Source organism: Herpailurus yagouaroundi, unplaced genomic scaffold (genome assembly GCF_014898765.1).
Source record: "Herpailurus yagouaroundi ecotype Mexico unplaced genomic scaffold, PumYag 163, whole genome shotgun sequence".
Classification (NCBI taxonomy): domain Eukaryota; kingdom Metazoa; phylum Chordata; class Mammalia; order Carnivora; family Felidae; genus Herpailurus; species Herpailurus yagouaroundi.
Genome location: NW_024412404.1, coordinates 13,622,468 through 13,638,180, shown reverse-complemented (window position 1 = coordinate 13,638,180; position 15,713 = coordinate 13,622,468). Strand labels below are relative to the sequence as shown.

The 15,713-nt window shown below is 37.9% G+C and overlaps 1 protein-coding gene across 6 annotated transcripts in view; it reads left to right on the top strand.

Annotated features, from left to right (window-relative positions):
* MICU1 (mitochondrial calcium uptake 1) overlaps window positions 1–15,713 on the top strand; it is a 260,341-nt gene that overhangs the window by 46,085 nt on the left and 198,543 nt on the right. For 5 of the 6 annotated variants that reach the window (XM_040485339.1, XM_040485338.1, XM_040485337.1 and 2 more), the window contains exon 2: window positions 4,881–5,042. In XM_040485339.1, coding sequence (XP_040341273.1) covers window positions 4,882–5,042 — 161 coding nt within the window. In that variant the 5' untranslated portion in view covers window position 4,881. Of the gene's footprint in view, window positions 1–1,905; window positions 1,981–4,880; window positions 5,043–15,713 lie in introns of all 6 variants that reach the window. The other variant, XM_040485335.1, reaches the window with a different exon arrangement.

The window sequence follows — 15,713 nt, the reverse complement described above, 5'->3', positions numbered from 1 at the left end:
AACGTGCTTCATTACTGCATAACTGCTGCCAATTGGCCTGTTCAATTTTCCAGACTCAATTGGAAATCTGATCTCCTTAAATCTGTTTAAATGGTCCCTCATCAAAAATTAACACATTCAACTAGTTACACTATTTCTGCACTACGGAGTTAGGAATTAAATTATAGTAATCTTGGTGGTTTTTTTTTCTTTGTTTACTTGGCATCTGTGAAAATTGCACTAGAGAAGACAAATAGATTTTTTTTTTAATTTTTTAAGTTTATTCACTTAGAGACAGACTTGCACACACACAAGTGGGATAGGGGCAGCGAGAGAAAGAGGGAGAGAGAATCCCAAGCAGGCTTTGCCCTGTCAGTGCAAAGCCCGATGAGGGGCTCGAACCCACGAACTGTGAGATCATGACCTGAGCCAAAATCATACGCTCAACCGACTGAGCCTCCTAGGCAACCCAGGATTTTTTTATTTTTAAGTAATCCCTACACCCAACCCGGGGCTTGAACTCAGAGCCCTGAGATCAAGAGTTGCATGCTCCATCAACTGAACCCACCCGGCCCCTAAATATATCTTTTGATGTGTGCTTTGGGGAATGAGATTAAAACCAGTGGTAAAATGAGATGTAGACAGTAACATTTGAATTACAACATCAAAATATAAGTAGACTGTTAGTAAAACTCAGAACTTTCAAAATTAAAAATCCTCTAACACTAGAGCATACAGACTTGGATTCTCAAAACTAGTAAGTTTTGATTGTATGGCATGATCTTACTCCCTTCCCCCACCATGAAATAGATTAAACTTTGCCATATAGTTTTTCACCCAGATTAGAGAGCATTAAGAGATAAAAGAAACCTTAAAGCTCATTTAGGCAATTCTCTCCTTGTATGAAATTCTTCCTTAAGGAAGGGAGATAAGCTTCCTTTGTGCGCAGCTGTTTAGTAGTAGAGTTGAGACTAGATCTTGGGTCATTGGATTCCTAGTCCATTTTACTTTCTACCATACTCTACTTAGTGTTGTTATTATCTTAATCTCTTTCTCGTTTCTGTCTTCCATATCTCCTACACACTTACCTATGAATGTGTGTTGGACACTGTTATCTGATAGTTTTGTCTGTCTTTGGCCGTTTTTATTTTATGTTTGGTTTCCATAGTAATCATCTAGATACTTATCACTCAGTACTTAGGTTATTAATTGCCTTTGGGCTGTACTCACTACTCCTGTTAGCTTTTTGTTGTTGTTCTTTGGAATTTATTCACTACTGAATAGTGATATTCTTTAAAAAAACATTTTCATCACTTTCTTTTCCAATTTAAGATATTTAGTGTTTTCCTGTTGTATATTTGGTCGAAATTCTCAGTTCACAATTCAAACGATCTTCGCAAATAATTATGGCTTACCTATTTGATCATGCCTTTTTTGTTGTTGTTACTGAAAAATGGTTTTATTACGTTGTTGGATATCCATCTACTTATTCTCCGTATCTGATCAGTTCTAAATTTATCTTCCAGTCTTACACATTCCTTGCCTGTTCCAACTTTTGAACTGGTTATTTGTTTTTCACATTGGAAACTTCTGAGTGTTCTTTTCTTTCTGTTGCCAGTGATAAATAATGTTTTCTCCAGATATATATGTTTTAGTTATGCTCATTTTTATTACAGACAAAAGTAGTGTTATATATCTGAATGCACTTGTGGGTTTGGAAAATACTAATTTAGAAATGAATCAGGGGTACCTGGGTGGCTCAGTCAGTTGAGCATCTGACTCTTGATTTTGGCTCAGGTCATGATCCCAGGGCTGTGGGATCGAGCCCATGCTCAGCGCAAAGCCTGCTTAATATTTTCTGTCTCTCTCCCACTGCCCCCCTCCCCCACTCACACACTCTCTCTCTTTTTCTCTCTTTCTCTCCAGATAAAAATGAATCAGTTGTTGACAGACAGGAAGAAAATATAGTGGATAGTCTCCTTGGTGCTGGAGTTTGCTAAAGTATGTGTGGTAAAATGAGATGATTTCTGGGATTGGGGAGGGACATAAGAATTGTGTTGCCACAGCTTAGGTCTTAGGAAATAGGATAGAAAATTAATTCTTTTCCCTCTTTGTCCATAAGGGCAGGATTTAGTTCTAGCTTTGAAATTGGGCCTAGGTTGAATGAAGAAGGCTAATGGAAAGGTTTACTTAAGAGATTACAGGTATAGGTCCCATAGAAGAGTTAGTAACTGGCTCAGTGATTTTAAGGGACAGCTAAGTAGTCTTAACTTGATTTGAATCCAAATGGTAAAAGACATAGTTTTCTTAGTATATTGAGGCTTAGAAGTATACTTAAATGTCAGGAGCCCAGTACCTGTATAATTTGTATCTTCATCTTCATGTGAACGTAAATTAGATGGTTAAGTATTTTAAACACCTGTAATGTAACAGTCTCTGTGCTAGACTGTGTGTTTACCAAGAGGAAGAAACATAATTTTGGCTTTAAAAGGAGGCTGAGAGCCGAGTGGGGAAGGCAAACTTGCACATGAACAAATGTGTTAATTGCCATAGGAAGATATGTATAAAGTGCAAGATAATTTAGGAAGCAGTGAACTGTGTGTTGGGAAAATCACAGAAGAGAATGGATATTTGGTGTAATTTGAACAAACTGCCACTATAAAAAGTCATATAACCAGGAAGAAATGCCCCTTTCTCCTTCAGTCCACCTGGTGGAATACAAATGAAGACTCTACTCTGGTGTCAAGATACTGTCTAGAGGAGAAAAATCATTTTCTATTAATACTCTATATGGAGGTGCCAGAAATGATCCTGTCTTTTGGAGTGTCCATGAGATTTCTATCACTTAATCAAGATTTTGTACCATTCCGAGACTCAAAACTAAACAAAAGCCTTTGCTGACTAACCCAGTCTTACCCTGGTGTTTAAATTTTTTTTTAAATTCTCTAATATCTATACCCCAATATTTTTATACTTCTTCAAGATACCATTTTAGAAATGTATCCTTTAAAAATGTTTCATGTGTAGGACACCTGGGTGGCTCAGTCGGTTGAGCATCCGACTTTGGCTCAGATCATGATCTCACAGTTTGTGGGTTCGAGCCCCACATCGGGCTCAGAGCCTGGAGCATGCTTCGGATTCTGTCTTCCTCTCTCTCTCTCTCTCTGCCCTTCCCTTAGTCATGCTTTCTCTCTCTCTCTCTCTCTCAAAAATAAATAATAAAACATTAAAAAAATATTTCATGTGTATCTTGCCTAATTAGAATGTGGAATTCTTTTTAGCCTTTTAGGTCTTAGCAAGGCCTGAATAGCATGAACTTAATACATTTTTGTTGAATGAGAAGTTCCCAGTAATTCTCTTAGATGCTGAATTAGTCAGCTTTTGCTGTGGCAATAAACCACCTCCAGTTTTAGTGGCTTACAATCATAAACATTTATTTCTCACTAGCATTCCATATGTCAGCTGTGCTCAACTGGTTCAGCTGGTCTTCCCAGTGCCTGGCTGCAGGCTGAGATCTGTCCATTATGGAACCCAGGCTGAAAGAGCATGCCTACTAGGGGCATGATCTCTTGGTAGAATGCAGAAGCACAAGAAGGCTAACAGCAGTACTTCTTAAAAGTGCTCTATGGAACTGGCCCACATCCCATTAGCCATAGCAAGGCATATGGCAAGATACACACCTAAAATGAAGAGTGTGGAAAGTAGTATTTTCCCATGGGATGGGGGATGGGAGGGTGAGTGTTTAGTGAACAATAATATGACCTAATACAGATGTTTCTGAATTTAACAATTAGAGGAACAGGTGAAGTTATAGGTATGAAACCAAAGAATTTGGTGCGTAGGAGGTCTTCCAAGGACCTGGGAGTGAGGAATATTTAATGAAAACTTAAATTATTTTAACAAAAACAATATCAACATTAAAAGGTAGGGGGGCTGCAAAGTGTCCTAGTTAAAAACCTGGGCTCTGACGTTAGTCCAGTCGGTTTGGATTATGGATATACTTCCTAGCTGTATACTCTAGATCAAGTCACTATATCTCAGTTTTCACATCTGTAAAATGGATGTGCCACTTACAAATCTGTTACTTTGCAGTTGTAAATCCATCTTTCATCGCCCTATTTGCAACACTGGAAATTTCTCTCTTGCCAGCTTTTGTTAAGGTTTGTCAGTAGAAGGACTAGAGGGAGAGTAGAGAAGGGAGGAGTTTTTCTTCCTGATTCTAGTGTCTTGGCTGCTAGCTCCTGTAGCACACTGAGGCCCCCAGAATGTGGGACACCGTGGGGCTCTCAACGCCTAGGGAGTTTTAGCAGCAACACTCCTACATGCAGTTTCCCAGTGAGTTCCGTACTCTGACATCTCCCCCTTGGTACCTTCCTGAGTTCCCCTGGTGTGCTGAGTTCTACTAGATGACTTTACAGTGAGTGACCTGTTGACCTGATACTTTAGTGAATTTCTCAGACATCCATGCCGTGTCCTTATCACAGGCCTGTATCTAAGCCCTGTTGAGAGTGGCCCCTTTACAGATTTATTCCTCTCCTGTTGGTCTGCATCAGCCCTTGAAGTAGTGGCTGCTCCCTGTATCTGCTATCTCTTTGACTCTTGGTATTATCCTTTGTTATAATTAATAATGCTTTATATTAACCTTTCCCTGTTGAAATTACTATGCAGTTTCTTGTCTTCTGATTGTACTTTGACTCATATGTCAGGGTAATAAGTGCTATTTTTCTCATACAATTGTTCTGAGGATTAAATGGAATACTACATGGGATCGCAAAGTGTTTAGTGTCTGCCATTGAGTAAGTCTGTAGTACGTGTGGGTGATGTGGAAACTATCATCTTCATCATCATCATCGCTGTTCCCATCACTAATTAGGAATAACATTTCTACTTTTTGTCCACAGGATGTTTCGTCTTCACTCACTCTCTGCATTGGCAGAACTGGCCGTGGGCGTTCGATGTTACCATGGAGGATCACAGCCCACCCAGATCAGGCGACGACTAATGATGGTGGCTTTCCTGGGAGCATCTGCAGTAACTGCGAGTACCGGTCTCCTGTGGAAGAGGTGCGTGTTATCTGAGCATTCTGCTCCTGCGTGTACTCTCATTCTTCCAGTTGTCTCTGTTATCAAGAAGGATTATATTGATTTCTGGCTTAACTTTGCACTAAAATTTCTTGCCCAAATAATTTGGTGTTGATAATATTTGTGAAATAAGATGTTTCAAAGAATTCAGCACTTGTGTCAAAGCAACCAATAGGAGATATCCTGCCTTAATATCTGCCTGTCTCCTCTGCCAAACATTTAAAATAATTTACCAATTTAATAATTTTAATAAATTTTTGAATAAATAATTAATATATAATAGTAAATGAATAAGTAAATAAATTTAATAATTTACCAATTTGCTGTATACAATCCACTGGTTTTTAGTGTATTTACAAAATTGTACAATCATTGCCACTCTCTGATTCTGAAAATTTTCATCACTCCATAAAGAAACTCCATGCCATTTAGTAGTCACTTCCCACTTTGTCCATCCCTCCCAGACCTGGGAAACTGCTGATCTGCTTTCTGCCATTAGGCAGTAAAATAGGGATAATGATAGTACCTATCTCAAAGGTTGTTATGAAGATTGAGTTATTATTTTTTTAAATAACATTTTATTTTATTTTTTAAGTAGGCTGTACACTCAGCATGGGGCTCCAACTCACGACCCTGAGCTCAAGAATCATACACTTTACTAAGTCAGCTAGGCACTCTGAGGTATTATTTGTTAAGTGCTTAGAATAGCGCTTGGCACATAACTTTGTAAAATAAATATTTTGTGTAGAAGGTACTTGGCACATAGTAAGCTATCAATAAATGTTAACTATTGGGGCGCCTGGGTGGCGCAGTCGGTTAAGCGTCCAACTTCAGCCAGGTCACGATCTCGCGGTCCGTGAGTTCGAGCCCCGTGTCAGGCTCTGGGCTGATGGCTCGGAACCTGGAGCCTGTTTCTGATTCTGTGTCTCCCTCTCTCTCTGCCCCTCCCCCATTCATGCTCTGTCTCTCTCTGTCCCAAAAATAAATAAAAACGTTGAAGAAAAAAAAAAATTTAATAAATGTTAACTATTATTACTGGGTATAAGCCGAAGGTGAGAAATGGTGAAGAGAGGAGAGAGAGTATTAGCAGAAAAGACTGGGTTTCCAAAAAAAAAAAAAAAAAAAGTTGGAGTTGTGATATAAAAGATTCTATATTAGATTATATCTCCTATGCCCAAAGTTGTGATTTTAATCTGTAGGCAATGATGAGCTAAGAGGGTTTGAAGCAAGAGTCTGATCACAAACAAGTATTAAGAGACGTTAATACAGCAACAATAATGGAATAAACTGGAGTGGGAAGATGATCTACTGACAGACACTAATACTAGTTTGAGATGATGATGCAGGTGCAGGTACCTTAGAAAGGGGTGCATGGGTTTAGGAAGAAGAGAGGGGGAGAAAGATCTAGATGGAAGGAGGAAGAGAGGGAGGCAAAAGAAGGAAAGGAGGAATGGGAAACACTTTTTGTCCTTTCACTGTAATAAATATTAAATGCTTAGCAATTTATTCAGGAATGCTTTCCTATAATGGAATTAGAGGACTCCAGGCAGGTGCATTTAGATTGCCTTTCGGCTTAGTCTAATATCAAAGATGACAACAGGCTCTACCTGAAGAAGCTGAGAAGTTGTTTGATGGTTTGAATGTTTAAGAAGTTACTACTCTTTCTTTGAGTCACTTTGTTTATACTATTCAGATTAAATGCTAATGAACAAGTTTAGATTATTTTACTTATCTTAGTTTGTGTTGTTTTTGTGTAATATTACTCCCAGAAAAAGAATAAAAGATAATTTGGACCGGTATGTAGAGGAAACATTCCTCTTTTTGTTATAATTTTTAAGCCCCAAAATATCCAAAAGCAGAAAATCTACATATTGACAGTATGTTTTGTCACAGATTATAATTTGATGAATGCTTCAAAATCATAAATATACCTAAGTGCCAAGATTTTAGTGCTCAGAGATTGTTAGTCTTGTGCCTTTGCTGTGCCATGTAGGAAATTATAAAGAGAGAACCATAATTATTCTAAAGTTTTGAAACAAAAAATTAAAAAAAATTGTTGAAATTTTCATGTTTATATGGAGATCAAGATCAATAGCAAACACTCTCTAAAATGATTGTGAGTTGGGGCTCCTGAGTTGCTCAGTTGGTTAAGCGTCCAACTTTTGGTTTTGGCTCAGGCATGATCTGACAGTTGTGAGTTTGAGCCCTCCATCTGGCTCCATGCTGACAGTGCGGAACCTGCTTGGGATTCTAGCTTTCTCCCTCTCTCTCTCTCTGTCCCTCCCCTGCTCACTCACTCTCTCTCTCAAAATAAATAACTAAAGTTTAAAAAATAAATAAATAAAATGATTGTGAGTTATCAGTCAGAGAATACAGGCATAGGGCTTGCCCTTTAATTTTATATCTTTTTTCCATTCTCTTTTTAAAACTTGTGAAATGAGCAGAAATAAAATGTTTTCCTAAGAAGTGAGATTTAAAGTTCTTTAAAAAAAATAAAGTTCAGGGGCACCTGGGTGGCTCAGTTGGTTAAGCGTCTGACCTTGGCTCAGGTCATGATCTCATGGTTCATGAGTTTGAGCCCCACATCGGGCTCTGTGCTGACAGCTCAGAGCCTGGAACCTGCCTTGATTCTGTGTCTCCCTCTCTCTCTGGCCCTTCCCCCACCTGCACTCTGTCTCTGTCTCTCTCTCTTTCAAAAATAAATAAATGTTGGAATACTACGTGGCAATGAGAAAAAATGAAATATGGCCTTTTGTAGCAACGTGGATGGAACTGGAGAGTGTGATGCTAAGTGAAATAAGCCATACAGAGAAAGACAGATACCATATGGTTTCACTCTTATGTGGATCCTGAGAAACTTAACAGGAACCCATGGGGGAGGGGAAGGAAAAAAAAAAAAAAAGAGGTTAGAGTGGGAGAGAGCCAAAGCATAAGAGACTGTTGAGAACTGAGAGCAAACTGAGGGTTGATGGGGGGTGGGAGGGAGGAGAGGGTGGATGATGGGTATTGAGGAGGGCACCTTTTGGGATGAGCACTGGATGTTGTATGGAAACCAATTTGACAATAAATTTCATATATAAATAAAATAAATAAATAAATAAATAAATAAATACCAAAAATAAATAAATAAATAAATAAATGTTAAAAAAAATTTTTTTAATAAACTTCTTTTTAAAAGAGGGCATGATATAATTTTAAAGTTTAGGGGTGCCTGGGTGGCGCAGTTGGTTAAGCGTCCGACTTCAGCCAGGTCACGATCTCGCGGTCCGTGAGTTCGAGCCCCACGTCAGGCTCTGGGCTGATGGCTCAGAGCCTGGAGCCTGCTTCCGATTCTGTGACTCCCTCTCTCTCTGCCCCTCCCCCCTTCATGCTCTGTCTCTCTCTGTCCCAAAAATAAATAAATAAATAAATAAACGTTGGAAAAAAAAAAGTTTAAAAAATTTTAAATTTATAAACTGAAATTTCAAAACTTTAAACTTCATAAATTTAAATGACAAAAGAACAATAGGATCTAAAAAGTCTAATGTAGAAGTTTCCATCCCCAATCCCTTTCCCTGAACAAAAAATAAATATTTAGCGTATGTTGTTATAGTTTTGAATTATATAGGTGGATGACAAAGAATACAATTTGGAATGTTTGCCTTCAAACCAAAGTGTATATGTTCTGGGTTATACAATTAGGTATGTGTAAAGACCAGGTTTACTACCTAAATTCATGAATTAACTTAAGTATGATCCTTAGAAACGGTATTACGGTATTGTTAGAGAAAGAACATTTGTCACATTTTACTTTGTTTTTAGATACTCAGTCTTAAAAAAGATACTGAGATATAGTATTAAGGACTCAGGGTTTGAAGTCTGAATATTTGGGTTTAAACTGGCTGTGTAGCCTATCTAGTATCATTCTTCGTTTAGCCTAAAGTACTTCCTTTACTAGGAGTTCTTGTCTGCAGGAGATAGATCCTGTCAGCTTTTGTCTGGAAATGTCTTTATTTTGCTTTCACTTTTGAAGGATATTTTCACTGGATATAGAATTCTAGGTTGACTTTTTTCTTTCTAGCACTTTAAGTATATCATTCAGTTGTCTCCAGTTTTGATTTTTCTTTTTTTGTCTTCAGTATGGAATCCTCATTATATTCTAGTATTTTTCTTCATTGTGGTAAGATATATGTAGCATAAAATTTACCATTTTAACCATTTTTAACTTCATTAACATTAATTACATTCACATTGTTGTGTAACCAATACCACCATTCATCTCTAGAATTTTTTTTATTATTCCCAAACTGAAACTCTGGACCCATTAAACAGTAATTCCCCAGTCAACTTCCCCCAGTACCTGGGTATTCTGCTTTTTTGCTTTATGAATTTGACTATTGTACTGCCTATATAAATGGGATAATGCAATATTCGTCCTTTTGTGTCTGGCTTATTTCACTTAACATAGTAATTTCAGGTTTCATCCACATGTCATGTATCAGAATTTCCTTCCTTTTAAAGGCTGACTAGTTTTTCATAGTGTGTATTATATACCATTTTGTGTATCTATTCATCTATCAATGAATACTTGGGTTGTTTCCACTTTTCAGCTATTGTGAATAGTTGTGAATAGTGAACATTTATGCACAAATATCTCTTGCAGCCCCTGCTTTCACTTCTTGTGGGTATATAACCTGAAGTAGCATTGCTGGATTATGTCTTCAGGTTTTTTTATGGAAAAGTCCATAGTAATTCTTATCTTTGTTCTTATGTGTGAATGATATCTTTTTCGTTGGCTTAGTTTTATGATTTTTTAAATTGTTTTCAGCAATTTGATTATGATGTTTTAGTGCTGTTTACTTTGTGCTTATCCTGTTTAAAATTTATTGATTTCCTTAGACTGTGAATGTATGCTTTTTATGAAATTTGAACAATTTTGCCCATTATTTCTTCATTAAATTTTTTGTTCCCATCTGCACAACCCCCCCTCATATACATATACTTTCTGGGACTCGTTCACACATGTGCTAGACCATTTGGTATTGTCCTACACATCATCAAGGTTTTGTTTATATTTTATACAGCCTTCTCTCTTTCTCTGCTTCAGTTTTTGGAGTTTTTGTTTGTTTCTTCAAGATCACTGATCACTTTTTCTGCAGTATCTTATCTGCTGTGTCTACTTATTTTTAAAAAGATTTTGGACATTATATTTTTAATCTCTAGAAGTACCATTTGGACAATATTGTTAATTGGAGGAGCTGGAAAGATGGCAGCATAGGAAGATCCTGAACTTACCCCATCCTGTAGACACACCAGATCTATAGCTACATATGGGTAATTTTCCTCTGTAAAAGATCTGAAAACTGTATGAACTCCATCTGCAACAAAAGATATAAGGACCACACCAAGATGGATAAAGAGGCAGAAACACAGTCCTGCAAAAAACCCTATCCTCAGAGCAACAACATTGAACAGAGAAGGAATTTCACCAGGTGGTGCTTCTTCTGGAGGAGTGGGGGCGGGGGGGGTGGTGCCCCACATTAGTCACCCCATCACCTGGGATTTTCCCTGGAGAGAGGAGCCTGAAAATATTGGACTTGCAAAACCAATGGGTTTGACATGCAGGGGTCCCAAAATGCTATATGAAACTGAGATTCTGGTCTTAGAGGGCTCATATGTAGTTTCACTTGCTCTGAGACCCAGAAAAAACCCAGCAGTCTGAAAAGGATTGCCAGTGACCTCACAAACAGAAGGCATATCACAGGTGTGGAGGCCCTTCCTAAGGAGCACCAGGTTCAGGCTCCACTTTGGGCACTCCCTGCACCCACCCTATGCTGAGAAGACAAGTGTCCATTTTGTGTGGCTTTGAAAATCAGCAGGGCATAACTCCAGGAGAGGTGGAGAGCCATAGGAAACCACAACTCTGCTCTTATAGGGCCCCTCCACAATCTCACTCACTCTGAGATCCAGCCATTGGAAGGAGTTTGAAAAGGACCTGGGCCATATGTGATGATTTATTCACTGATTTTAGGGCTTGTCCCAGAAGGGCGGGGTTCTGTGTGAACTTTCTTCAGGAGTGGAACTGCTGGTGGCCACCATTTCTCTTGCCTTACTTCAGCCTAGCTGGCCTGATGTAGGCGCCAGTTCTGACATTCTCCATCTACATGGCTAGCACTGCTTGCCCTGCTGTGGCATTTCCCTGTGGTCTCCTTCTGTCACAGCAGGGCAAGCAGCTTCCACCCTGCCTCACCTGATGGGCATCCTTAGTCAGGACCAGTACCCCTCCAAAGTGATTCCTTGGGAGAGTTAGGGGGGAAGCTCTGCTCATGAACACATACATAACAGTTGTAGCCAGGCCTCTTGGCCAACCACATCGCGTGCTGACCCCACCCGCTAGACACCCACAGCAGCTGCAACCTGGCCTCTAAGCTTGCCAAGCTCGGACCAGCCCCATCTACCAGTGTACCCACAGCAGTTGCAGCCCAGTCACAACAGGAGGGTGCACACAGACAACACAGGGGATACCCCTGGAACACTTGGTTCTGGTAACCAGAGTAGATTGTACCTCTGGGCCCCACAGATGTCTTCTACATAAGACCACTACCTTTAACACCAGGAAACATTGCTGACCTACATAATACATAGAAACAAACACAGAGTCAAGCAAAATAAAAATATAGGAATATGTTCCAAATGAAAACAAGACAAAACCTTGAAAAATGAACTAAATGAAATGGAGGTAAGCAATCTACCTGATAAAGAGTTCAAGTTAATGGTCATAAAGGTGTTTGCCAAACTTGGGAGAAGTGTGTAAACCCATTGAGAACTTTAACAAAGATAGAAAATATAAAAAAGAACCAATCAGAGCTAAAGAACAAAATAACCAAATGAAAATACACTAGAGGGAATCAACAGCAGATTAGAGGATGCAGAAGAAGGATCAGTGATCTGGAAGACAGTGTAGTGAAAAGCAACCAAGCTAAATAGCAGAAAGAAAAAGGAATTAAAAAAAAATGAGGCTAGGTTAAGGGACCTCTAGGACAACATCAACCATACTAACATTTGCATTCTTGGGTCCCAGAAGGAGAAGAGAGAAAGAGGCAGAAAACTTATTTGAAGAAATGATAGCTGAAAACTTCCCTTACTTGGGGAAGGAAATATTTGGGTCCAGGAAGGAAAGAGACCACCAAACAAGATAAACATAAAGAGGTCCACACCAAAACATAATAATTAAAATATCAAAAATTAAAGAGAGAATCTTAAAAGCAGCAAGAGGAAAGCAACTAGTTACATACTGGGAATACCTCTAAGGCTATCAGGTGATTTTTCAGCAGAAACTTTGCATCCCAGAAGGGAGTGGCATGATATATTCAAAGTGCTGAAAGGGGAAAAAAAAATCTACAACCAAGAATGGTCTACCTGGCAAGGTTATCATTCAGAATTGAAAGACAGATAGAAGGTTTCCTAAACAAAAGTTAAAAGATTCATCACCACTGAACTGGCCACAGAGGAAATATAAAGGGACTTCTTTAAGCAGAAAAGGCCATAAGTAGAAGTAAGAAGATTATGAAAGAAAAAGTCACTGGTAAAAGCAACCATAGTTAAGATAGTAGATTAGTCACTTACAAAGCTGCTCTAAAGGTTAAAAGACAAAAATAGTGAAATCTTAAGTATATGATAATTAAGGGAATACACAAAATAAAAAAGATGTGAAATATGACATCAGATACATAAATTCTTGGGAGGGTGAGTAAAAACAAAATTGTTGAGAGGGTTTTAGAATGTATTGGAACATTGGGGCACCTGGGTGGCACAGTTAAGTGTCTGACATTTGATCTTGGCTGAGGTCATGATCTCATGGTTTGTGGGTTTGAGCCCCGCATCAGGCTCTGCGCTAATGGCTAATGGCGCGGAGCCTGATTGGGATTTTGTCTGTCCTTCTGTCTACTCCTCCCCCACTGGTGCTCATTCTCCCTCAAAGTAAATAAAAATATTACAAAAAAAATAAAAAATGTATTGGAACATAAACATCCAGCAACTTTGAATAGATTGCTATATACACAGGGTGTTATATATGAGCCTCATAGTAACGTAACCACAACTCCAAAACCTGTAATAGATACATAAAAAATAAAGAGAATCCAAGCATAACACTAAAGAAAGTGATCCAATCACAAGAGAAGAGAGCAAGAGAAGAAGAAAGGAACAGAGAAGAACCACAAAAACAACCAGAAAACAATGAACAATAAGTAGTACAATAAGTAGTATCTATCAGTAATTACTTTAGATGTAAATGGACTTAATGCTCCAATCAAGACATAGAGAGATTGAAAAGATTAAAAGAAAAAGAAACAAGACTCATCTATTTGCTGTCTACAGGAGTCTCACTTCAGACCTAAAGATACATACAGATTGTATGGATGGAAAGGGATGGAAAAAGGTATTCTTTGCAAATGGAAGTGGAAAAAAAGCCAGGGTAGCAAAACTTAGACAAAATAGCCTTTAAAACAAAGACTATAATAAAAGACATGGTCATAACAATGGTAAAAGGATCAATCCAACAAGAGGCTATAACTTGTAAATATCTGTGCACCCAACACAGGAGCACCTAAATACATAAAGCAAATATTAACAAGGGAGAAATTGACAGTAATACATAATAATAGTAGCAGACTTTGACACACTTTGACAGACTTTGATATACATCAATGGATAGACTATGCAGACAAAATCAATAAGGAAACAGTGGCTTCAAGCAACATGTTAGACCAGATACACTTACTAGATATATACAGAACATTCCATCCCCAAACAATGGAATATATAATCTTTTCAAGTGCACAAAGAACATTCTCCAGAATAGATCACATGTTAGGACACAGAATAAGTCTCAATAAATTTAAGATTGAAATCACATCAAGCATCTTTTCCAACTACAACTGTATGAAACTAGAAATTAATTACAAGGAAAAAAAACCTGGAAAAAACACAAACACGTGGAGGCTAAATAACATGCTACAACATTGATTCAATGGATCAATGAAGAAATCAAAGAGGATATTTAAAAATATCCCAAGATAAATGAAAATGGAAAGACAACATTCCAAAATCTTTGGGATGAAGCAGAAATAGTTCTAAGAGGGAGGTTTATAGTGATACAGGCCTATGCCAAGGAATAAGAACAATTTCAAGTAAACGATCTAACCTAATACATAAAAGAAGTAGAAAAAAATAAAGCCCAAAGTTGATAGAAGGAAGGAAATAATAAAAATCATACCAGAAATAAACAAAATAGACTAAATAGATGAAATAGGTACTAAAAAACAATAGAAAAAAATTTTTAAAAGATAAATATAGAAAAGATAAAAAAAGATTAAGAGGTTGTTTTTCAAAAAGATAAAGGAAATTGATAAACCTTAGACAGACTCAATAAAAAAAAGAGAGGACTTAGGGATGCCTGGGTGGCTCAGTTGGTTAAACATCCAACTCTTGATTGGCTTAGGTTGTGACCACACAGTCATGGGATTGAGCCTCATGTGGGGCTCCACGCTGAGCATGGAGTTGCTTGGGATTCTCTCCCTTTCTCTCTGCCTCTCCCCGACTCTCATGTCCATACTCTTTCTCTCCCAAAAATAAACAAAAACATAAAAAAAAAGAGAGAGAGAACTTAAATAAAACCAGAAATGAAAGAAGTTACTACTGACATCACAGAAATACAAAATATTGTAAGAAACTACTATGAAAAATTACATGCCAACAAATTGGGCAATCTAGAGGAAGTACTAGGTAAATACTAGATACATTCCTAGACACATACAATATTCCAAGACTGAATCAGGAAGAAATAGAAAATCTGAAAGACCAGTTACCAGTAATGAAATCGAATCACTTAAACAAACAAAACCACACACACACACAAAAACCTCTTAATAAGTAAAAGTCTAGGACCACATGGCTTTGCAGGTGAATTTCTGCAAAACGTTTAAAGAAGAGTTAATAATACCTGTCCTTCTCAAACTATTCCAAAAAATCGAAGAGGAAGGAACACTTCTAAATTTATGCCATGAGGACATGATAGCAAAACCAGGCAAAGACCCTACAAGAAAAATAATTATAGGCCAATATGTATCTCGTGGTCCTTTTATGTTTTGCTTATTTCATTTAATATAATGTCCTCAGGTTTCATCCATATTGTAGCATATGTCAGAATTTCCTATTTTGAAAAAGGATTGAATAATATTCCATTGTATGTATGTATGTTTTAGTCCATTTGGACTGCTGTAACGAAAATACCACAAACTGGAGGACTTATAAACAATAAACATTTATTTCTTATAGTTCTGGAGGCTTAGAAGTCCAAAGTCATGACACTGGCAGATTCAGTGTGTGGCGAGGGTCAGTTTACTAATTACTGGCTTTCTTTTCACTGTAACCTCACATGGCAGAAGGGTGCAAGGGGGCTTTCTTGGGCTTTTTTAAAATATAAGAGCATTAATCCCATGAGGATAGAGTTCTCATGACCTAATCACATCCCAAAGGCCCCATTTCCCAGTACCATTACCTTGGATGTTAGGTTTTAACATGAATTTTGCGAGGACACATTCAAACTGTAGCAATGTATACACCACATTTTGTTTATCCGTTCATCTGTTGATGGACATTTGAGTTCCTGCT